The following is a 26,013-nucleotide window of genomic DNA, read 5'->3' on the forward strand; positions in this document are numbered from 1 at the left end:
TGTTTTTCAGATGCGCCGCAAGACCACAGTGTGTGTTCCTTTGTAATGGTATATTTTTTTAATAGCACCATACCAATCATAAACCTGCTCCAAGATTTTTGCCTGTGTAGTCAGTCATGAACGCAGAAAAACAATTTGTTGATTTGCCTTGCTCAACTCTCCCCTCAGAGCGTGTGCTCCATGAACACTGGGACCTTATTTCCCATAATCCCCAGCCTTTGATCATACTGTAAGTCAAGGACTACCTGCACATAGCGAAATAGCAGGGAACCAATAATTTGCAGCTAAATTCCAGGAAGTGAACCAAGAGTTCCCTGTTTTCCCATCAGCCTATTCAAAATCCCTCTGAGGTACACAATTATATTTTTCTAAAATTGAAATACCCGATTTTAACTGCAGAATGGTGATTTAAGCATGATGATGGTGTTTGGGATTCGAAACAGGGAATTTCAGGACCTAAGCAGTTTTCATTGGGAACGTTTTACATACTTCTAGAAAACAGGGCTTACACCCATTTGGCAGCTATAAAAATAACACAGAGGCCTGGAGGTGTCTTAATGGAGCAACACAAGGATTATTGGAAACCTATAAGTAGAAAATATGTATCTGCACAGAGTGGTATATGCCGAAATTATCGTTCACCCGGGACATTATTTCCCACCTTTATTATCCTATAACAGATGTAGTTCAAAAGACCTGGGAATATTTACATTAGCCAGAGATGAGAGATACAAAGATGAGCAGAAGAACATAGATCAACATCTACCGTGTTTTCCCGAAAATAAGATTGGGTTTATATATTAATTTTTGCTCCAAAAGACGCATTAGGTTAGGTCTTATTTTCAGGAAAATACAGTGCTAAATGCCTCCGTCTGGCTGACAATCTTGACTGGCGCTTATTTTGGGGGGTAGGACTTATATTATGAGCATCCCGAAAAAACATGCTAGGGCTTATTTTCCAGTTGGATCTCATTTTAAAGTCTCATTATAAATAATTTTTTTAGGAAAACACAGTGATAGTTGGCTCTGCTATTTACCTGCAGACTGCAAGGGCCGAGGCTCTCCCAATTGTTTTCACCATAACTTCATTAAAATTATCTACCTCCAGCTAAATTAGGCCGAAAGAAAACTCTCTAGATAAGAGGTTCCCCAAACTTTCCGGGTTTACGGATTGGAGGGGGGAAAGAAGAAATGGTTCCGTGTGTGCTGCAGGCGTGCACACTCGCAGCTCTATTTGCACAAGCAGTGGGCACTCAAGTGTGAGAGTGTCCACTGCTCGCACAAATGGAGCTGCACGCTCCCCTGCCACTTGCAAGGCCCCATTCCGAACGGGCTGTGGACCAGTTGCCGGGCCACAGCCCGGGGTTTGGGGACCCTTGCTCTAGATCCCCAGGAGTGTCTGAAAGCACAAAAAGCTTCGTTTAGATGCAGGTAGTCCTCGATTTACGACTGTAATTGGGCCAGGAATTATGGTTATAAGTTGTTGCGGTTTAAGTCGAGGCATCAAATGACCAGATTTGAAGTTACGACTAATTCAGTGAATGTGGCAGTTCGTTAAGCAAATATGTTAAGTGAAAACTTGTTCAGTGAACGTGGCAGTTGTTAAGCGGATACATTTTCCCCACTGGGTCTTTTTTTTTTTTTTACCAGAAATCAGAAGTAAATGTCAGAAACCAGAAAAAAAAAGGGGGGGGGGGCGGAAACAACATCACAACTCATAGTCACGTGATCACAGGGTGCCACAAAGGTGAGCCAGTTGGCAAGCACCCAAAATGTGATCATGTGACCAGAAGGGCAGCATAACCACCCCAGTTGCCTTACTGATGAGATGGGCAGCATATACATGCAATCAGCCCAGGTTCAAATCTCAGAAGGGTATGGCTGACTGATGAAAACTAATAAGTTTGAAATGCATATCAGTCTCCCTTAATTCTTTGTTAGTAATTTACATAAATATATGAGCTGTCACCGGTGTGACTACTGCCTGTTCGATGGCCTTCAAGATAGGCTGAAACAGGAAATAAAGATTTGCCCCATGTTTGGGGCCTAGCAAGGTAATCTAAATAGTTAACAAGTATTTGACACATATCTCCCCTTGCTTCTAAAGCTAACAAAGCGAGAGAGATCCTGTGGCTCAAGAGGTAAAAACAACTGCCTAATGTACAATCAGCCCAGGTTCGAATCTCAGAAGGGTATGGCTGACTGATGAAAACTAATAAGTTTGAAATGCATATCAGTCTCCCTTAATTCTTTGTTAGTAATTTATATATATAATAAATAACTCCCCAAATGGATCATAAGTAGCTCTGCGGGGGTCCATCATAACTTTGAATGCTCATTAAGCACCTGGTTATAGCTCAGGGACTACCTGTACTGACAAGATCTCCTAAGCCCAAAAGAACTAAATCTCCAAGCTGAGAATTCTAGGGGTTGAAGTCCATCTATCTTAAAATTGTCAAGGTTAAGAAAAACTGCTCTACACTGTGCAGATAGTTTGCTGCGGGTGGTTCTAATGAGCCCCTAATGGAAAGCAAAAAAGAACCAACAAATCTCCAATCTGCTGACCATTGCAATAAGGAATCCCATTTCTGTGTGTGTGTCGCTGCTTTCTTCACCTTATATAAATCTGGTAAATTCAGCCACACATAAGATGATCCGTAATCCACAGAAACATTGAATCTGCCTCGTAAGATATATTTTGAAGCAAAGACAGTAGATATGAAGCATCTTTTTTCAGAACACTAATTCGTATAATAATAATAATAATAATAATAATAATAATAATAATAATAATAATAATAATAAGTTGGAAGGGACCTTGGAGGTCATCTAGTCCAACCCCCTGCTAAGGCAGGAAACCCTATACCATTTCAGACAAATGGCTGTCCAGTCTCTTCTTAAAAACTTCCAGTGTTTTGCAGGCTCACACTATTATTCCAGGTTTCTAGGCACATATCTGCATAACCACTTTGTGGGGTCAGTTGTGAGGAGGAAATCTATCCATATGTATTCTCTAGAACTCTGCTGCAGAATGGGGAGGAGTTTGGTATTTTTAGTTGTTTAGTAAATTGTTATTAGGTTAGCCTGATTTCATTCTAGGAAACATTGGTATTAAATAGCCAGTCACTTTCTCCCATGGCTTCTAGTGAACTACACTGCAAATACTGTAGTGTAAAACGTGACTCATAATAGTCAGGTGGACATTAAATTCATTAAAAGGCATGCAATGCATTATTTTAAAGCAGTTGTCCAGGAAAAGCAAGAAGCATGCTGTGAGTAAGAAGAACATACCAAAGTACTCTGTGTTCACAAGGGGGGGAAAAGGGAGATTAGCTATTTAAAAAACTGAATAAATCAAATATGGGTCTGTCTCAATTACTGGAATGTAAATAGATCCCCAATTAGCAGCGTTTGTTGAAAACCTAAGATCATCCTTCATTAACAAAGAGAACTCCTACATTCACAGGTCATTCTAGGGCAAAGTCATTTTTAATAAGCATTAGGAAAGGAACTAGCAAATCCAGTTGCCAGGTGTGACAAAAATAGCATGCTTACTGACAAGCTTGGGAGTGGGGGGGAATGGAAGTTTGCAAGAATTCCTGTGTCCCCGTTCTTCTTCCTTTTGAGAGCCAGTTTGGTCTGCTGGATAAGGCACCAGGCTAGAAAGCAGGAGACTGTGAATTGTAGTCCCACTTTAGCCATGAAAGCCAGCTGTGTGACTTAAGGCCAATCACTAGGAGACTGTGAGTTGTAGTCCCACTTTAGCCATGAAAGCAAGCTGGGTGATTTAGGGCCAATTCACTAGGAGACTGTGAGTTGTAGTCCCACTTTAGCCATGAAAGCCAGCTGGGTGACTTAGGGCCAATCACTAGGAGACTGTGAGTTGTAGTCCCACTTTAGCCATGAAAGCCAGCTGGGTGATTTAGGGCCAATTCACTAGGAGACTGTGAGTTGTAGTCCCACTTTAGCCATGAAAGCCAGCTGGGTGACTTAGGGCCAATCACTAGGAGACTGTGAGTTGTAGTCCCACTTTAGCCATGAAAGCCAGCTGGATGACTCCCTCTCCACCCACCTCACAGGGCTGTTGTTGTGGGGAAAATAGGAAGAGGAAGGTACGTTGGATACCTTCACCACCTTGGGTTATTTGTAAAAATAATAACGATGGGATACAAATAAATAAATAAATTTCAAGTTTCAAAGAACTCAAAGCATCTTCCAAAAATATATATACTGAGATAGGGAAAGAACAAAAATGGATGCATAAGCAGGGGGTATGAAAGCGGGCAAGATGGAATAGAAGGAAGAATTCTTCAAGAGGGCATACTTGACTATGTCGATGGTGAAGAATGAAGAGCCGGCGAGTAAAATCGGTTCTTGAAATCTCTCGAGACAATAGGAGAATAGGAGATGGCCCACAAGTGCTCCAGACACAGTTAGTTTTCCAGTTAACAACTATAATGGAGGCTGCCTATTAAAAAGTAATTCATGATGATTGTAAAGTGGGTCATCATGTTACTAACCTGCACAGCCTCCTTTTGTGGCGGTTGTTAAGCGAACACTGGGGTAGCAAAGCCAATGTTGTTAAGCGAATGTATTGTTCGCTATGGGGTAATTTTGCCAAAAACTGGAAGTAAATATTGATTTTCGGTAAAAATGTTGTAAACTTGCAGTCATGTGACCCGGGGCCACAAATGCAAGTCAGCTGACATGAGCCCAAAATGCGGTCACATGACTGTGGAGGGTGGAAGCCATGAGAACTTCAGAAGCGATTTATACGTTCGTTTGGGGGGAATCCACCATGACTTTTAACATTCGCTAAGTGACCAGTCCTAAGTCAATTATCTGTAGTTGTTTCTTCTGAGAAGTCCACAAAACAGTGATTTCCAGCAGATTTTGAGCACCGGGAGATGAGGGAAACCCTTGTTGCTCAAACTACAGTTGATGCCTTTAAAATGACGCTACATTTGCATGCTTCCAAATCACATTTGGAAATTGCTTATAAACTACTTTTCAGCTACAGTATTAGAAAACTTAGAAAAAGTCTGAAAGCAAAGCATTCAATCCTTAAAGAAAGAAAAATGTTAACTGCCAGCTTAAGAACTTTTTAAAAAATGAAATAAACAGCAAAGAGCTAATTAAGGCTTTGATTTTAGAAAGCTACAAACGGATTAAGGATCCAGAAAAATTTGAAATTAAGTCTTTGGAATTAACTATAAGAAAAGCTTCCCATGGGAAAGTCAGTTTGTTTTGAGCGTAAGAACGATAAAAAAAGACTTCAAAATTGGATACTAGACGGAACTAAAGATTTTAATTAAAGGAGAAGAATCTATAAACATGATTATCAGCTAAAGAATGACACAAAATATTAAAAAGGATACTTTAGAAAAACCGAAAGAAGTTCATATCAACAATGTCAATGTTGATGGTTGCTACTATGGATAAAAAGGTAAAGGTAAAGGTTCCCCCGTGTGCTAGTCATTTCCAAATCTAGGGGCCGGTGCTCATCTCCGTTTCAAAGCCGAAGAGCCAGCGCTTGTCCGAGGATGTCTCCGTGGTCATGTGGCCGGCGTGACTAGACGCCAAAGGCGCACGGAACGCTGTTACCTTCCCACCGTAGTGGTCCCTATTTTTCTACTTGCATTTTTTACGTGCTTTCGAACTGCTAGGTCGGCAGAAGCTGGGACGAGTAACAGGCGCTCACTCTGTTACGCGGCACTCGGGATTCGACCTGCCAAGCTGCCGACCTTCTGATCGACAGGCCCAGCGTCCTAACCCACTGAGCCACCAGGCTGTGCCCAAAAAAGATTTTTGGAATAAATGGCAGAAGAGGAACAAGTTTCTAAATACATCCTACCATTCCTTCCATTCTCTTAAACCGGTATTCTATTCTATTTATATTCAGCTCCACAACACAGCTCTTTCAGCAGTTCCAAGAAGGCTCCACACCCATTTGCACCACTCAGATGACCCTGAGGACACAGACAAACCTCCAAGTGGCCTCCACGACTCTCTAAAAAATGCAAATGACCGGCTGTCTGCAAGGAGTATAAATCCTTCCCTTCCCCACCATCCAGTCAGAACTGAAGAAGCTTCTTGGATGAGAAGCGAAACGTCTTCCAAAAATAACAAGAAAGTCGAGTTGCCTCCTGAAAAAGCACCTTTGGGACACCTGACCTTTGAGGAAGGGGAGCAGCAGCCATCTGAATTTCAAATCCAGATTGTAAACAGTCTTGGGGAAGCCCATTATAATTCAGTGGCCAGTTATAAGTCGAGGACTATTGATAACTTATTTATTTTATGGCAATGCAGAAACTTTGCTCTTAATGTATGTCTGAGCAGAAGCAAGTGCTTCACTACGGGATTTCTTTGGGTCGTGCAATCACCAAAGGCCACGAGCGTGAATTTTAGGCTAGATGGGACATTTTTCAACAAGATATTAGAACACAAGATTCTAACCAACAGTAGATTGCTCAACTCTAAATTCATTTTGTTCCTCCTCCAATGTATTTTTTGGCCAGCATCCAATCCTAATATTTGCCACTTAAGCATCCAGCATTTGGCTTACTAAGCACATCCAAGAGATGAATGGATTTGTAGTTAGCAGAACTGATTTAGTTATCTTTTTTTTTAGAGGCAGTTGTGCCCTAACCCTGATTAAAGTGGGTGAATTTATTAATTAAAAAGGATAGCCTGTTAACTAAGCTACGAGAAAGCAACAAGTATCAACAATTTGGATCCACAACCGGATGCAAACTCGGGTATTCTGGGAGTTGAAGTCCACAAGTCATAAAAGGGCCATCGTTCCCCACCCTTGGTTTAAAAAGGTAAAGGTAAAGGTTCCCCCGCACATGCATGCTAGTCGTTTCCGACTCTAGGGGCCGGTGCTCATCTCCGTTTCAAAGCCGAAGAGCCAGCGCTTGTCCGAGGACATCTCCATGGTCATGTGGCCGGCATGACTAGACGCCAAAGGTGCACGGAACGCTGTTACTGTTATGTATGCAGGCATCTGCATAGCAACAGCCCTCAGGGGGCGTTGGCCTGGACAGTTTCGGCGGGAAACCTAGGGCCAACCCCATTGGCTGTTAGCTTACCTGGCCAGGTATATAAGGAGGCCAGGTAGCCCTCATTCCTCAGTTCACTTCCCCTTCCAATAAAGAGCTGAACTCACACACCGGCTGGCGTCTCTCTTGCGTCGGACCCACTACACAATAGTGGCGATGAAGGTGGGATTGCTGCCGACCAAGAGCTGAAGTCACTGGGGAAACGCTCCGCGAGCTGAAGGGAAAGGCATTTTTCCTTCGTCCCCCACGACCTCCAGCCGAACCGGCAACGCCAAGCGCCACATCCACGACCAACTGCCGCCATGGCTAGAGCCGGACAACCCCGCGAATTCGAGACCCGCCGCCCCGAAACCTGGACCCGTTACCTGGCTCACGTTGAACTGTACATGCGGTTCAATCAGATATCGGAGGACGGTGCAAAGGCGGCCGCCCTGCTCTGCCTTGGGGGACCAGCGCTGCTGGAAGTTGCCGCGAACCTGTTCCCCCAGGAGGCCATCAACACCGTCGCGTACCGAGACCTCGTGGCCAGGCTCAACGCACATTTCAGGCCCCGGCGCTCCAAGGTGGCCGCACGGTCACAATTCGAGAAAAGGGACCAGCGCCCCGACGAGACCGGCGCCGACTTCCTCGCCGCCCTACGGGAAGCTGCCGTCGCTTGCAGGTTCACAAATTTGGAGGCGCGACTACGGGACCGGCTGATTTGCGGCCTACGCGACAGGCGGTTGCAGGAGCGCCTGTTCGAAAGAGAGGAGGTCTCTCTCCAGGAAGCCGAGGACGCCATCCTAGCCCACGAAGCGGCCTGCGGGGCCGTCCAAGCCTGCCAGGGAACCCGGCCCGGCAACCAGGCAACCAGCGTCCACCGGCAAGGGGCCACAGAGGAGGACGACCTGAGCATCGACCTCCTCCAGCGGAAGTCGACCCCCGACCAGCGAGCCAGACGCCCAGACAGGCCCAGGCCTCCCAGCAACACTGCCGTTCCCCAGAGGTGCGCAGGGTGTGGTGGGAACCACATGCGCAGCCTGTGCAAGTTCCGGACCGCCACGTGCCGGGCCTGCAAGAAAACAGGCCACATAGCCGCCGTCTGCCGTAGCCGCCCCCCCCGAGAGGAGATCCACGAGCTGCATCCGGAGGAACCCCCGTTCGAAGGTACTGGGGCCCCCACCAAAACAAAAATTGGCTATGTCGAGAGCCGGCTGGCCATTAACCACACGGGTAGCCGCCGGCTGCTCAAACCCAAAATTAGATTAACAATCCGTTTGCAAGGTGTCCCTTGCAGCATGGAGCTTGACTCCGGATCAGCGGTCTCGATTATTTCGGACGAGACCCTTAACCACATAATTAGCCGGAGCAAGCAACGGATTAAATTACGGCCTACTAAATTAACCCTGACCGATTTTCAGAATTCGCTGGTCAAGGTGAAGGGGGAGGCCACCATTTCAGTGGGGTTTAAGGGTCGCGAAGGGCACCTGGACGTTGTAGTGGTAGAGGGCCGCAGAGCCAGCCTGGTCAGGCTGGACTGGTTTGAGGCCCTGGGAATCTCAGTATCCGGGATCCATCGGATCCAGGGGGACTCCGTTGAGGCCGTTTGCCAGGAGTTCGCCGACGTCTTTGACGGGTCATTAGGCAAGTACACCGGGGCCCCCATATCGTTCAAGCTTAACTCGAACGTCTCCCCCGTTAGGGTCCGGCCGCGGCGAGTCCCGTTTGCGCTCAAACACAAAATCGAGCGCGAACTAGACAAGTTGGTGGCCCAGGGAATCTTAGAGCCTGTAGATGGAGGGGAGTGGGAAACCCCCATCGTGACCCCCCTCAAATCCAACGGGGAAATAAGGATCTGCGCCGACTATAAGTGCTCGGTGAACCGCGCCCTAAACCCGCACGCTTACCCGGTTCCCGCGGTCAGCCACGTTCTCGCTTCCCTCCAAGGCGGCGCCATTTTTGCAAGGCTCGATCTTGCACAGGCGTACCAACAACTCACGGTCACTAGGGAAACAGCTGACATCCAAACCATAGTAACCCATAGGGGGGTGTTCCGGGTGAACCGGCTGCAGTTTGGAGTCAGCGTTGCTCCCGGCATTTTCCAGGAGGTTATGGAAAAGACACTCAAGGGCATTCCAGGAGTCTGCCCCTATTTTGATGACATCCTGATCGCAGGAGCATCAGCAGAGGAACTGGCAGGGAGGCTTAGGGAAGTGCTGGCAAGGCTGCGCACAGCTGGCCTCAAACTCAAAAAGGAAAAATGCAGCATAGGCGTTCCTTCCACAGAATTTTTGGGGTTCAGAGTAGACGCCAGGGGAATCCACCCCACAGAATCCAAGGTGAGGGCCATCAAACTAGCACCCACACCCAAGAACAAAGCAGAGCTTCAGGCATTCCTGGGTCTGCTGAATTTCTACCATACATTCCTCCCACACAAGGCAGCCATCGCTGAACCGCTCCACAGGCTGCTAGACAAACAGGCAACATGGGCCTGGACGGCCACCCATGATCAGAGCTTCAAGGCCCTGAAGGCATTGCTGTCGGACAAGTCCACAGTAACCCATTTCATCGAGTCCAAGCCCATTTGTATCGCCTGCGATGCATCCCCTTATGGTGTGGGCGCTGTCCTAAGCCACCTTGAGCCCAATGGGGCACAAGTCCCCATAGCATACTATTCTAGGACACTGTCGGGAGCAGAAAGAAACTACGCCCAAATAGACAAAGAAGCCCTGGCAATCGTGGCAGGAATCAAGAAATTCCACGATTACTTATATGGCAGGGAGTTCACTGTCTTCACGGACCACAAACCACTCCTGGGCCTGTTCACCACAGACAGGCAAACCCCCCAGATTCTGTCCCCCAGGATGCTCCGGTGGTCCATCTTCCTTGCAGCATACAATTGCAAGCTGGTACACAAGCCAGGGAAGGAGATGGGCCACGCAGACGGTCTAAGTAGGCTCCCCCTAGACACACACGACCCAGACCCAGCACCAGCCACACAGATCCTAGCCCTGCAGGAACTACCCGAGTGCCCAGTTCTTGCCAAGGACATTGCCAGCCACACAGCCACAGACAACATCATGGGCAGGGTGCACTCATGGGTTTGCACAGGGTGGCAGGACAAATCCCCGGGACCAGAGTTTCAGGCCTATTTCATTAGACGCGATGAAATCTCCACACACAAAGGGTGCCTCCTTTGGGGTAGCAGGGTCATCATTCCACCCGCACTACGCGCCAGGGTATTGGACTCCTTACACGAAGGGCACCCGGGGGTGGTCAGGATGAAGGCACTGGCTAGGAGCTACCTCTGGTGGCCCGGGTTGGACAAGGAGGTTGAGGATCGGGTCAAGGCCTGTTATACGTGCCAGAGATCCAGGCCAGAAGTGCCACATGCACCAGTACACCGGTGGGAGGCCACACACACGCCATGGTCCCGCATTCACATTGACTATGCGGGGCCATTCCAGGGTCAACTATTTTTAGTAGTGGTGGACAGTCACTCCAAGTGGTTAGAGGTAGTCCCTGTCCCCAACATGACCTCGGGGAGGACAATCCAGGTGCTCAGAGCTCTCTTTGCCACACACGGCCTCCCCGACGTAATTGTGTCTGATAATGGGCCTCAGTTTACTGCTGCTGATTTCCAGGCGTTCTTGAAGGCGAACTGGATTAGGCACGCCACCTCCGCGCCTTTCCATCCATCTACCAACGGGCAGGCCGAACGGATGGTAAGGACGACCAAAGACGCATCATCAGCGGGGACTGGCACCACAGACTGGCCAAATTTTTACTAGCCCAACACACAACACCATGCGTGGCTACCGGCAAGAGCCCAGCAGAACTGCGATGGGGACGGCGCCTCATCACCAAGCTGGACCGCCTACACCCAGACCGGGTAGCAGCCGAAACCGGTAGGGCAACATCACCATCATCACCATCACCACCAGCATCACTAGCATCACCATTGCCATCTTCATCCACACACAAGGTCCTCAACCTGGGGGACCTGGTCTGGGCAAGGAACTATGGGGCTGGACATCCTTGGGTTCCGGGGACAGTGCTCGGGAAAACAGGACCCCTTTCGTACATTGTAGGGGTGGAGGGGGACAGACGCATAAGGCGACACATCGATCAGCTCAGAGGAAGAGTCCCTGAGCATGTCACACACGCCGCTGAGCGCGTCACACACGTCCCTGAACTCAACGCACACGATCAACAGGAGGACCACACTCCAGGAGGGGTCAACCCAGCTGAGGACGTCACAGGGCAGGGACCAGAGGAGGAGGACTTCCTGATGCCGGCTCCTTGCAGCCCTGCACAAAGGCCTCAGGAACCCACGGTCCAAGCCCAGGGGCCAAGCACACCCAGACGATCCACCCGTCCACACAGGACACCAGCCTACCTGTCGGACTATGTGTGCAAGTGACCCTCACACAAGGACACCACTGTTTTTTTTATATATATACTCATAGTTATAGTAGTTGCATGTTGTTGTTGTTATGTGGGTCTTCTCTAAGGGGGGAGGGGTGTTATGTATGCAGGCATCTGCATAGCAACAGCCCTCAGGGGGCGTTGGCCTGGACAGTTTCGGCGGGAAACCTAGGGCCAACCCCATTGGCTGTTAGCTTACCTGGCCAGGTATAAAAGGAGGCCAGGTAGCCCTCATTCCTCAGTTCACTTCCCCTTCCAATAAAGAGCTGAACTCACACACCGGCTGGCGTCTCTCTTGCGTCGGACCCACTACACAATAGTTACCTTCCCACCGGAGTGGTCCCTATTTTTCTACTTGCATTTTTACATGCTTTCGAACTGCTAGGTTGGCAGAAGCTGGGACGAGTAACAGGCGCTCACTCTGTTACGCGGCACTCGGGATTCGACCCTTGGTTTAGATTAGAATAAAACAACTGTGTGTATTACTTCCCTAACTTAAGTTTCTATCAGAACAGGGCTATGATGGATGAATGAAGGCAAATATACGTGTCCCAAGATAATGTTGCAGGGTCCAATTTGGGTCAATTACTGGGACCAGAAGCTATGATGGATCATCAAAGTAAGTGGTTGAAGTCACAGTTGCATTTATTTAACCACACAATGCTAAGGACTTCACCATTTGCTTTCACTGTACATTTGTGGTTTCTCTTAACTGCAAACCAGCTTCTTCCTTGAAATATTATGGCCTGTGAGAAGTTGCTTTCAAGCATGACCTTAGACAGGTGTTTTCTGGATTCCCCTCTGCTGAAAAAGAGGATTTTGTTTTTCAATTTGGCACCAGATTTTCTGTTACAGGTAGGCCTCAGCTTACAACAGTCCATTTAGCGACCGTCCCAAGTTACAATGGCACTGAAAATAGTGACTTATGACTGTTTTTCACACCTACAACTATTGCAGTAGTTCCCAGGGTCACATGATCAAAATTCAGAACACTCGGCAACTGACTCATGACGGTCGCAGTGTCCTGGGGTCACGTGATCCCCTTGGGTGACCTTCTGACAAGCAATGTCAATGGGGAAAGCAGATTCACTTCATAACCGTGTTACTAACGAACAACTGCAGTGATTCAATTAACAGCTGTGGCGAGAAATGTCATAAAGTGGGCCAAAAAAACCCCAAGAAATTTTGATCACATGACCATGGGGAACGCTGTAAATGGCCGTAAATGCGAGGACTGGTTTGTAAGTCGCTTTTTTCAATGACGGTGCAACTATGAAAAGTTGTTAAATGAATGGTTGTAAATCAAGGGGTCAGCTGCACCAACAGTGAAAGGAGTTCTTTGATTATTTTCAGTCAGTGGCTGCTAAATTAATAAATGCTGGATAGAAAAGCGGGCATTTAATATCCATTATGAACTGGTATGATAAAACATTTAGTCGGGGTCAAGATTTCAACACAGATTGCTACCTTCTTTTGCATACTGACTTTCTAGCCAAACATTTTCCATCCATTAGCACGTACGCAAGAGTGTTACTTAGAAGCAGCGACAGAAGGGGAATCAGAACACAATAGAAAAAAAAGCTCTGGGTAACACTGATTTCTGCTGCTATTTATAATCTCAAAAAGTACAAGAAAATGTACTTTTTGTTTCCTGGACATTTTTACATTTTTTTTTCTTTAGCGATGCTTATTTTATCCATTTAAAAAGTACATGAAAGCTGAAAATTGCTCTGGATATGTATTGACAAAACATGATATGGTTAAAAAAAAATGAGGAAAAAAAAATCAGGAAATGAGATTTGAATTTTTTCGGTATTCATTGCCATCTTGATTAGAAGAGTTTTAGAAACCCTGTCAAAATATTTGCCAAATATTTGAACCTGAATTTCAATATTTGCAAATCCCTGAAATTCCCCAGGGCTGAATTTTGTGCAACTTTTATACAAAGTTGAGATGGTGAAACCAAGTGTATTTCAACCCATCCTGAAGAGAGAGAGTACAGTAAAAACTCTTGCACCCATTTGTTTTAGGTCAGGGATGTCCAACTTTGGCAATGTTAAGACTTGTGGACTTCAACTCCCAGAATTCCCCAGCCAGCATGCCTGGCTGGGGAATTCTGGGAGTTGAAGTCCACGGGTCTTAAAGCTGCCCAAGATGGACGCCTATGTTTTAGATAGAACACTTGTGTTCTCCTTGCAAAGAATATTAGTGTCGCGTAATGCTGGTAGTCATATTTCCAGACAGTTTCCCTTTCCTGAGTAAAAAAAAGTCCAATACTCACTCAGTGGCATGAGGATGTGCCCGCCGACCTCATCAATATTTTCCACATCTGATTCAGCAATTTTATCCCGTTCTTTCTTTTCCTTCGGCCTCCTTCTGTGGTGCCTTCTTCTCCGATAACTCTTAGGAACATGAACCCCAATATAGACCGTATGATGACCTGTGAAAAATAACGATATCTTAAGATTCGTTAACAATTTTCAGTTTGTATCAAATGGCATTAATATATCTTCACTGCATGGGTAAAGGAGGGGGAAAAAACATTTTGGGGCACCACGTAGGTGCCAAATGCAACAGATGAGCGGCGAAGCCAGATGTGATATTCATTGACAAAACAATCGTATTTTTTTCCAATAAACTGACAATGTTCATTAGGACAATTTCTCTCCCTCAGAAAAATAATGGTATACAGGTAGTCCTCGACTTACAACCAATCACTTACTGGCCGTTAGAAGTTACAAAAAGTTTTCACATTGATGACTTTTGCAGCGTCGGTCACATGATCAAAATTCAGGTGCTTAGCAACTGGCATGTACCGTATTTTCCGGCGTATAAGACGACTGGGCGTATAAGATGACCCCCTACATTTCCTGTTAAATTATAGGGTTTGGGCTATACTCGCTGTATAAGACTACCCCTCTTCCAACGCACACTAAATAAAAATTAAAAAACATCAGATTTGATTTTAATATGGTAATTTTAATTCAAATGCTTATGACATGCAGGTGCTTAGTAGGAAAACTGTCACTTATAAACATAAGGCTGTTTGTCATCAAACATGTAAACATAAAACAGTGCAAGTGGATTAAATAATAATAATAATAATAATAATAATAATAATAATAATAATAATAATAATAATAATAATAATAATAATAATAATAAGTTGGAGGGGACCTTGGAGGTCATCTAGTCCAACCCCCTGCTAAGGCAGGAAACCCTATAAACCCTGTAAAAAATCACAGACTGCAGCTTCTTCTCCAATTGGTCCTGCTTTCCCTGCGCAGACTAAATGGGAGATCCGCTCCAGGTTTTCCAGCCAGCCCTGTCCCTAAATTTTCAGCACCCGGCGTATAAGACGACCCCTGACTTTTGAGAAGATTTTTATGGGTTAAAAAGTAGTCTTATACGCCAGAAAATACAGTATTTATGACGGTTGCACTGACCTTGGGGTCATTTGAGCACCATTTATAACTTCTGATAAGCAAAGTCAATGGGGGAAGCCAGATCGCATGTGTCACTTAACAACTGTAATGACTTGCTTAATAACTGTGGCAAAAAAAGGTCATAAAATGGGACAAGCCTCGCCTAACAACTGTCTTTCTTAGGAATGGAAACTTTGGGTTCCTTTGTGGTCGTAAGTCGAGGACTACCTGTATATGCAGGGTGATGAAGCCAATGGACAGTGATTTGCCTAAACATTAGAAAAAGAAGGTGATTTTTACCCAGAGCTGCCGCTATTAGTCCCACTGGCTTTCTAATTTCAAAACTCTTGGGAGAATATATCAAGATGTTCTTCAAATGAACAGAACACATTGTCCAAGTTGGCCATTCAGCAATCATGGAACACATGTTGTCAGTAAGACAAATAATTTAATTGGAGGGGAAAAAACTGCTGCATCACCTTTAAGAACTAGCCATCTTCACAAGATGGAGCCCGCGAAAGAGCCTGTTGCCCCATAGACTGAAAAAAAACAAAAAACAATTTTGTAGGTGGCAACAATGTCAGAGGTAGAATGTTATTGACCATGTGAATATATCGTAAGCATTTTAGGTTTTTAGCTTTTTCTCTAGAATGACTAGAACCTTTGGATTTCAGAATTTAGCATCATACACAACAGTAGTATGACAAAGTTAGGATAAAGTTAAAACAATGCTACTTTTTTTGAAACCGAATATCCATTCTATAACACGAAGTTTTTAAAAGACAACCAAGAAAGGTATGTGGTTTATGCCATCATGTGCAACATGTCTTAAGAAACGGATCAGATATTTACTTCATGTTCTGATCATCTATCTTCTCTTAAAAGTGAATCTAAATCTCCTTAATTTCATATAGAAAGGGTACAGAGAAGAGCAACAAAGATGATTGGGGGGCTGGAGGCTAAAACATATAGGGAACGGTTGCTGGAATTGGGTATGTGTAGTTTAACGAAGAGAAGGGTGAGGGGGGACATGATAGCAGTGTTCCAATATCTCAGGGGCTGCCCCAAAGAAGAGGCAGTCAAGCTATTCTCCAAAGCACCTGAAAGCCGGACAAGAAGCAATGGATGGAAACTAGTCAAGGAGAGAAGCAACCTAGAACTAAGGAGAAACTTCCTGACAGTTAGAACAATTAACCAGTGGAACAACCTGCCTCCAGAAGTGGTGAATGCTCCAACACTGGAAGTTTTTAAGAAGAGACTGGACAGCCATTTGTCTGAAATGGTATAGGGTTTCCTGCCTGAGCAGGGGGTTGGACTAGATGACCTCCAAGGTCCCTTACAACTTATTATTATTATTATTATTATTATTATTATTATTATTATTATTATTATTATTATTATTATTATTATTATTATTATTACCGTATATACTTGAGTATAAGCCGAATTTTTCAGCCCACTTTTTGGGCTGAAAAACTCCACTTCGGCTTATACTCCAGTCAACAACAAAAAAAAAGAACTTCTACCCCCATTTGGAGAGCTGCTGCTTTCATCAAACATGGACGAAGGCAGCAGCTCTCCAAACGGGCTGCGGCGGTTTGGAGAGCTGCGCGCGCAGCTCCGCCGCCACCTCTGCAAGCCTCCGCTAAGAGAATGGGGCGGTGGAAGCTTGCCACCCATTTTCTCGGCGAAGACTTGTTTCGGGGGATCCAGCCTCTGTCACCCCCTTCTCTCAGCTGGGCAGCTGAGAGAAAGGGGCGGCAGAAGCTGCATCCCCCGAAAGAAGTCTTCGTCGCTGAGACAATGGGCGGCAAGCTTCCCCACCCCACACTTCGCGGAGCGCTCCAACGCCTTGTTCTCTCGTCTCACGGAGACTTGTTTCGGGGGATCCAGCCTCTGTCACCCCTTCTCTTAGCTGGGCAGCTGAGAGAAAGGGGTGGCAGAAGCTGCATCCCCCGAAAGAAGTCTTCGTCGCTGAGACAATGGGCGGCAAGCTTCCCCACCCCACACTTCGCGGAGCGCTCCAACGCCTTCTTCTCTCGTCTCACGGAGACTTGTTGCGGAGGATCCAGCCTCTGTCACCCCTTCTCTTAGCTGGGCAGCTGAGAGAAAGGGGCGACAGAGGCTGGCTCCCCCGAAACAAGTCTTCGTCGCTGAGACAATGGGCGCAAGCTTCCCCACCCCACACTTCACGGAGCGCTCCAACGCCTTGTTCTCTCGTCTCACGGAGACTTGTTTCGGGGGATCCAGCCTCTGTCACCCCTTCTCTTAGCTGGGCAGCTGAGAGAAAGGGGTGGCAGAGGCTGCCTCCCCCGAAAGAAGTCTTCGTCGCTGAGACAATGGGCGGCAAGCTTCCCCACCCCACACTTCGCGGAGCGCTCCAACGCCTTCTTCTCTCGTCTCACGGAGACTTGTTGCGGAGGATCCAGCCTCTGTCACCCCTTCTCTTAGCTGGGCAGCTGAGAGAAAGGGGCGACAGAGGCTGGCTCCCCCGAAACAAGTCTTCGTCGCTGAGACAATGGGCGCAAGCTTCCCCACCCCACACTTCACGGAGCGCTCCAACGCCTTGTTCTCTCGTCTCACGGAGACTTGTTTCGGGGGATCCAGCCTCTGTCACCCCTTCTCTTAGCTGGGCAGCTGAGAGAAAGGGGTGGCAGAGGCTGGCTCCCCCGAAACAAGTCTTCGTCGCTGAGACAATGGGCAGCAAGCTTCCCCACCCCACACTTCGCGGAGCGCTCCAACGCCTTCTTCTCTCGTCTCACGGAGACTTGTTGCGGAGGATCCAGCCTCTGTCACCCCTTCTCTTAGCTGGGCAGCTGAGAGAAAGGGGCGACAGAGGCTGGCTCCCCCGAAACAAGTCTTCGTCGCTGAGACAATGGGCGCAAGCTTCCCCACCCCACACTTCACGGAGCGCTCCAACGCCTTGTTCTCTCGTCTCACGGAGACTTGTTTCGGGGGATCCAGCCTCTGTCACCCCTTCTCTTAGCTGGGCAGCTGAGAGAAAGGGGTGGCAGAAGCTGCATCCCCCGAAAGAAGTCTTTGTCGCTGAGACAATGGGCGGCAAGCTTCCCCACCCCACACTTCACGGAGCGCTCCAACGCCTTGTTCTCTCGTCTCACGGAGACTTGTTTCGGGGGATCCAGCCTCTGTCACCCCTTCTCTTAGCTGGGCAGCTGAGAGAAAGGGGTGGCAGAGGCTGCCTCCCCCGAAAGAAGTCTTCGTCGCTGAGACAATGGGCGGCAAGCTTCCCCACCCCACACTTCGCGGAGCGCTCCAACGCCTTCTTCTCTCGTCTCACGGAGACTTGTTGCGGAGGATCCAGCCTCTGTCACCCCTTCTCTTAGCTGGGCAGCTGAGAGAAAGGGGTGGCAGAAGCTGCATCCCCCGAAAGAAGTCTTCGTCGCTGAGACAATGGGCGGCAAGCTTCCCCACCCCACACTTCGCGGAGCGCTCCAACGCCTTCTTCTCTCGTCTCACGGAGACTTGTTGCGGAGGATCCAGCCTCTGTCACCCCTTCTCTTAGCTGGGCAGCTGAGAGAAAGGGGCGACAGAGGCTGGCTCCCCCGAAACAAGTCTTCGTCGCTGAGACAATGGGCGCAAGCTTCCCCACCCCACACTTCACGGAGCGCTCCAACGCCTTGTTCTCTCGTCTCACGGAGACTTGTTTCGGGGGATCCAGCCTCTGTCACCCCTTCTCTTAGCTGGGCAGCTGAGAGAAAGGGGTGGCAGAAGCTGCATCCCCCGAAAGAAGTCTTCGTCGCTGAGACAATGGGCGGCAAGCTTCCCCACCCCACACTTCACGGAGCGCTCCAACGCCTTGTTCTCTCGTCTCACGGAGACTTGTTTCGGGGGATCCAGCCTCTGTCACCCCTTCTCTTAGCTGGGCAGCTGAGAGAAAGGGGTGGCAGAAGCTGCATCCCCCGAAAGAAGTCTTCGTCGCTGAGACAATGGGCGGCAAGCTTCCCCACCCCACACTTCACGGAGCGCTCCAACGCCTTGTTCTCTCGTCTCACGGAGACTTGTTTCGGGGGATCCAGCCTCTGTCACCCCTTCTCTTAGCTGGGCAGCTGAGAGAAAGGGGCGACAGAGGCTGGCTCCCCCGAAAGAAGTCTTCGCCGAGAAAATGGGCGCTGAGATTTTCTCGGCGAAGACTCATCTTCTCCCGTTCACCTTCAGCAGCTCCGCCAGGCCCGTCCAGTGCCCTGCTAGGGCAGGGCAGAGCCGGCAGTTAAAAATAGGATGCAGATAAAAGGAAAGGTAAGGAGGGGTTCAGGTTGAGAGGAGAGGCTGCGTAGCCTTAGTGTAACTCCTGTTTGGGCTGACTGGGTTGCCTCCGATGGGCTCTGACAGTGGAACAGAATGGAATAGAAAATATGGAATGGATTGGAACAGAACGTAGAACAGAACAGAACAGAACAGAATAGAATAGAATAGAATAGAATAGAATAGAATAGAATAGAATAGAATAGAATAGAATAGAATAGAATAGAATAGAATAGAAATATAGAAAGTGAATAGAATAGAATAGAATAGAATAGAATAGAATAGAATAGAATAGAATAGAATAGAGAATGGTAATAAGAATAGAATAGAATAGAATAGAATAGAATAGAATAGAATAGAATAGAATAGAATAGAATAGAATAGAATAGAATAGAAATATAGAAAGTGAATAGAATAGAATAGAATAGAAATATAGAAAGTGAATAGAATAGAATAGAATAGAATAGAATAGAATAGAATAGAATAGAAATATAGAAAGTGAATGGAATAGAATAGAATAGAAATATAGAAAGTGAATAGAATAGAATAGAATAGAATAGAATAGAATAGAATAGAATAGAATAGAATAGAAATATAGAAAGTGAATAGAATAGAATAGAATAGAATAGAATAGAATAGAATAGAATAGAATAGAAATATAGAAAGTGAATGGAATAGAATAGAATAGAATAGAAATATAGAAAGTGAATAGAATAGAATAGAATAGAATAGAATAGAATAGAATAGAATAGAATAGAATAGAATAGAATAGAATAGAGAATGGTAATAAGAATAGAATAGAATAGAATAGAAATATAGAAAGTGAATAGAATAGAATAGAATAGAATAGAATAGAATAGAATAGAATAGAATAGAATAGAATAGAATAGAATAGAGAATGGTAATAAGAATAGAATAGAATAGAATAGAATAGAATAGAATAGAATAGAATAGAATAGAATAGAATAGAATAGAATAGAATAGAATAGAATAGAATAGAAATATAGAAAGTGAATAGAATAGAATAGAATAGAATAGAATAGAATAGAAATATAGAAAGTGAATGGAATAGAATAGAATAGAATAGAATAGAATAGAATAGAATAGAATAGAATAGAATAGAATAGAATAGAATAGAATAGAATAGAATAGAGCTGGAAGGGACCTTGGAGGTCTTCTAGTCCAGCCCCTTGCTCAAGCAGGAGGACCTATACCAGTGGTGGTGAACCTATGGCACGCCTGCCAGAGGTGGCACTCAGAGCCCTCTCTGTTGGCACGTGCGCCACCACCGCTGCCAGCAGCAGGTCCTTGTTGGTTGGTGGACTGGAAGAAAAGGGAGGGGGAAGCATTTTACATGCGTGCATGCGCGCACGGGGCCACGAGCAGGCACATGCTGCAAAGGGGGCGGGGCTAGTGCCTGCGTGATACTCACTAGCCCAGCCCCGTTCTCACGTGATGCGGTGCCTTGTATCTGCACCCTGCGGCACGGCGGTTGGCGTTTTTGTGCCTTGCGGTACGGTGGCCCATTTTTTGCTCCCCCTTTTTTTTCGTGCCAGAGGCGGCACTCAGAGGCGCCTCCCTGTCCCCTCCCCCGAGGGCACCAGAATGCCGATGCTGCCTTGGCACTTTGTGATAAACAAGTGGGTTTTGGCTTGCGGTTTGGGCACTCGGTCTCTAAAAGTTTCGCCACCACTGACCGATACCATCTCAGACAGGTGAATGTCCAGTCTCTTCTTAAAAACCTCCAGTGATGGAGCACTCTTGATTTCTGGTGGCAAGCTGTTCCACTGGGCAGCTGAGAGAAAGGGGCGGCAGAAGCTGCATCCCCTGAAAGAAGTCTTCGCCGAGAAAATGGGCGCTGAGACGCCTCATTCTGTCGCTCAGCGGAGACTTCTTTCGCGAGATCCAGCCTCTGCCGTGCTGCACCGAGAGAACAGCAAGCCACCCCATTCTCTCGGCGGAGCACTCCACCGCCCCATTCTCTCGGCGGCTTGCCACCCCGTTCTCTCATCTCAGCAGAGACGTCTTTCGGGGGATCCAGCCTCCAGCTGCTGCATTTCCCAGCCTCGGCTTATACTCGAGTCAATAACTTTTTCCAGTTTTTGGGGGTAAAATTGGGGGTCTCGGCTTATACTCGAGTCGGCTTATACTCAAGTATATACGGTATATAGAATGTAAACGTGGAAATCCTTTGATGTGGGGTTCAATAATCCTGTTTTTTACCCACTCATTTCTCAGAGGTTTAGGCTGAAGAACTTTTAGACAGAAATATGTTGATCTGAATATGCTTTTCCCATAAACGTAAGAACAAGTTTATCATCTCTGCAGTGCTGCTTTTATCTTCGTGGGCCATCAGAATGCTTTCACTCAAACTAATATTTTCATAGGTATTCAGCTCAGCTAGTCATCAGGAAATAGGAGATACAATATTTGAGAATATTTGCAGCTTAGAGTTGCAAGAAAACAACCAAGCTTAGAGAGCACCAAAGATCTTTCAAACAGGATATAAATAGGGGTTATTATCAAATGTGGCAAGGACCCCATCTCACGAGACTGTGTTGTATTTTGTGTACCCTCCCCCTACCATTAATTTCAAACATTAAACCGATGTTTAAACTTTTGCTGTTTTCCTTTTTTCCTAACATTGTACTTTATTTAAAAATATTTTTAAATATCTTTTAGCCCAAAATAGTTATAAAGATGTTTTTACATCTTTTAAAAACAAATTTATAACCTACCTTTTCACCAGTAAATAATTCCAATTGTACATTTAGGCCTGCATATTATCATTTAAAAACAAAATCAAAGCTATTAAGAAGCAGTTATAACTGTAAAAATAGGAGTGTTTATCAATACATGGTCTCACTTAAAATCAGTTATAACCATAAAAATAGGAGTGTTTATCAATACATGGCCTCACTTAAAACCAGTTATAACCATAAAAATAGGAGTGTTAATCAATACATAGTCTCATTTAAAAACAGATAAGGCACATGATTCATTAATTTACAATTCAAGTGCCAATAAAACAATGTAGAGTTCAGTAAAATTAATAATATCACGGGACTTATTTAAGGGGAAAAAACCTGAAAGAATTTTATCTTCACCATTTATCTCAAGGACCATAAAGAAGGATCTACAGAGATCATATACAAATAAAATAAAATGTAAAGATGCCAGTCAATTACAGGTAAAGTACGTCAAAATAAAAGGGGCTTTGTTTCTACAGAAAAACTCAACTGGATTACAGGTAGGCCTCAATTTAGGACAGGTTTCTTAGCAACCATTGGAACTTATGACGGAGAACCTAGTACTAGAATTTCAATGGCTGCCCTGCCCCCATTATCAGGTGCAAAGGATCAGGACGTTAAGTTGCAGTTCAGAAGGTTTATTGTTCAGGCCTATACACAAGAATCTAGTCAACTAAAGCTCAACATGAAATTGGCGCCAATAAAGGCCAACAGAATCCAAGCGGGGGTTGGACTTGAACCCTTTGTGGCAACATAATGACACCAAGCTGATGACACCCTTAACTCCACCCCTTAGCTCTGCCTGCTCTTCTCCTACACCAGACATCTCAAACTTGCGACGTCACGTGATATTGCGCAACATATTGGAACTTTTTTCCCCATTGCCGGCAATGGGGTGGGCACGGTTTCCTCGTGATGCGTCCGGCCTGCGGGCCAGCAGTTTGACACCCCTGTCCTGCACCCTGCATTTCAGGTGCTTAGCAACTGGCCACATTTATGTCCATCTGCATTGTGCTGCAATCACACAACTGTAATTTATGACATTTTTGCAGAAAACCAATGTCTAGTTACTACTAAAAAGATTGTAAAACCAAGTCCGGTTATGGGGTGACCTGTTTTACAACTGTCACAACTTATGGATGTAATTGACAGGCTCCATTACAGTTGTAGGCTGAGGACTATCTGTAGTAAAAAGAGAAAATAAAGCCATAATTTATCACATGTTTCTCCCAGTATAGATAGGCCCTGACTTACAATTATTCATTTAGTGACCGTCTGAAGTTACAGGACATGGTCATGTAGTCAAAATTCGGATACTTGACAACCGGCTTGTATTTTCACTTAACAACCGTGTTGCTAATCTAACAACTGCAGTGATTCACTTAACAACTGTGGCAAGGAAAGTCACAAAATGGGGCAAAACTCATTTAACAACTATCTTGTTTGGCAACAGAAAGTTTGGGCTCATAGTGGTCATAACTACCTGTGTATTTCTGGGTGGAAAAATCCTTGGGCATTATAAACAAGGAGCAATTTCTTTCTTCAAGCAAGAGGAAAAAGACAAATTGAAAACTCTTCCTTGCCCACTTGCCCGACAACCACAATAGCAGCCTCCACCACCAATCATATGATGGGCTTCTGTTTGCACCATCCTTGGTCTCATATTAACCAGATCTACTTTGTGAATATGTGACCAACACATTAAGGCAGGGGTCTTCAAACTTGGCCCTTTTATGACTTGTGGACTTCAACTCCCAGAATTCCTCAGCCAGCATGCCTGGCTGAGGAATTCTGGGAGTTGAAATCCGTAAGTCTCAAGGAATAAAACTCTGGGGACTTGGTGCTCTCTGAACTTGGTCGTTTTCTTGCAGACATTTTATTACCCAACTAGGTAACATCATCAATGCTTGGTAGGCAGTGAGGTTTTCTTTCTGTTTCTATGCAGTGGCTCGCCCTGTTCCCATTGGTACCAACAGGGTTATATACTTGTATATAAAGCATCAGGAAAGAGATTTTCCCCACCTGTCTTGATATCCATATAACATTTGGGAAACTAGAAAGAGTTTAATTTAAAGGGGAACTGCTGCTTTAATGGACTCGCTGCAGATCCAACAGCAACAGATGGCTGCCTCTTGGTTGGGATAGAGACAATGGCTGGCTGAGAAACTCTGGGATTAAGTTGTGCCAGCTACAAACCACAGTCAAAAATGTTGTGACAGAACCTCACAAGTGCAAAAAGTTCCAGGAAGGACAAAGGAAGGAAGGAAGGAAGGAAGGAAGGAAGGAAGGAAGGAAGGAAGGAAGGAAGGAAGGAAGGAAGGAAGGAAGGAAGGAAGGAAGGAAGGAAGGAAGGAAGGAAGGAAGGAAATCAACAGCCTCTCAAACTGTCACACACAATAATCTATTCATCTGTCCACAGTTCTTAAAGTGGCCAAGACTGCCTTAGATGAATGTTATGTCTAGCATGTTAATACTTTTTGTTCCATAAAGTATTAACCTTGTGAACTCTAAAGTTTTCTCCTTTCATTATGTATTCAAGATGGACAGTGATTAATATTTATATGTTACTTATATGTAAGGGTGTAGGACTATACGTATATTGTATATAGTATGTTTTAAATGTGTGCTATTTATGTATGTGTACACTTAAGAGCAAGCAACTCAATTTCATTTTTAATGAGTGCTGTTGTGCCCACAGGAAAAAAATGACAATAAAAGTTATTGTCATTATCTTTTATTCCGCTGTGAAAAAGGCTTTGTTAGTCTATTCTTCTTCTAATTTTTTCCTAGATGCTTGAGAATATCTTTCAGATTTTTCCTGGAATGTTTTTGATCTTTCTGGATTTTGGAAGTGGAGAGACTGTGCTAATTGGTGGCTCATATTCCCAATTCTGAATATAAAATGGGAGGAACTTCTTCCCAATATTTTTCCTTGAGATTTAATAGAGGTCAGAGACGCTGCAGAGCATTGGAGAAGTAATGGTAAGAGTTAAAAGAGACACACGTCATTGGCCAAATTGCAAATAAGTATAGATAGTTCTCGACTTATGACAGCTCATTTAGTGACCGTTCAAAGTTACAGTGGCACTGAAAGTGACTTATGACCAGTTTTCACACTTACGACCGTTGCAGCACCAACATGGACACATGATCAAAATTCAGACGCTTTGGCAACTGACTCATATTTACGACAGTCACAGTGTCCCGGGGTCATGTGATCCCCTTTTGTAAACCTCTGACAAGCAAAGTCCATGGGGAAGCCAGATTCACTTAACAACCGTGTGACTAAGTTAACAACTGTAGCGATTCATTTAGCAGCTGAGGCAACTCACTTAACAAATGTCTCGCTTAGAAACATAAATGCTGGGGTCAATTGTGGTCGTTAGTCAAGGACACAACATATAGGTGTGAATTGACTAATGCAGGAGTAGGCAACCTTGGCTCTTTTATGACTCGTGGACTTCAATTCCCAGAATTCCTGAGCCAGCATGGCTAAGCATGGAAACCTCTCCCTTTCCCCTCAGCATGGCTGGCTCAGGAATTCTGGGAGTTGAAGTCCACGAGTCATAAAAGAGCCAAGGTTGCCTACCCCTGGACTAATGCAATGTTTCTCAATCTTGGGAACTTTAAGAAGGGCGGAAACTTTAAGAAGTCCCAGAAACCACTTTTCATATCAGCAACATACCACATTCTTGGGGTTTGGCAAGCGTTTTCCAAAAAATGGAAGATTTACTGTACAGTGCAGTGAGATCATATTACTGATGGGCAAACTGTGGTGTAAACCACACCCGCAACCCTCTGTTGGGGAAACACTTCAATGGGCAGTTCCTACTTTAACAGAGATGTGGGTGGTTTTTTTTGGTTTTTTGCCTCTCCAAGCTAAGCAACACCACAATCAAGGAAAATATTGACCCACAATTTCACACACAAGCGCTCCGTCCAGTGAGCAAAACAATTCCACCTCAGCCTGGCACTGTGAAGAAGGAAATTGGCAATTAATTATACGGGTAATTCCTCAACGTACGACCACAATGGAGCCCAAAATTTCTATTGCTAAGCAACAGAGATGTTAAGTGAATTTTGTCTCATTTTATAACCTCCCTTGAT

The 26,013-nt window shown here is 45.5% G+C and overlaps 1 protein-coding gene across 4 annotated transcripts in view; it reads right to left on the minus strand.

The window, feature by feature from the left end:
* The window catches only part of SLC4A4 (solute carrier family 4 member 4), a 212,282-nt gene that overhangs the window by 126,855 nt on the left and 59,414 nt on the right, over positions 1-26,013 (minus strand). For all 4 annotated transcript variants that reach the window (XM_081332175.1, XM_081332173.1, XM_081332174.1 and 1 more), the window contains one exon: positions 13,750-13,908. In XM_081332175.1, the coding sequence (XP_081188301.1) occupies positions 13,750-13,908 (159 nt within the window). The remainder of the gene's footprint in view (positions 1-13,749; positions 13,909-26,013) is intronic.

This window comes from Vipera berus (assembly GCF_964194415.1).
Source record: "Vipera berus genome assembly, chromosome: 7".
Classification (NCBI taxonomy): domain Eukaryota; kingdom Metazoa; phylum Chordata; class Lepidosauria; order Squamata; family Viperidae; genus Vipera; species Vipera berus.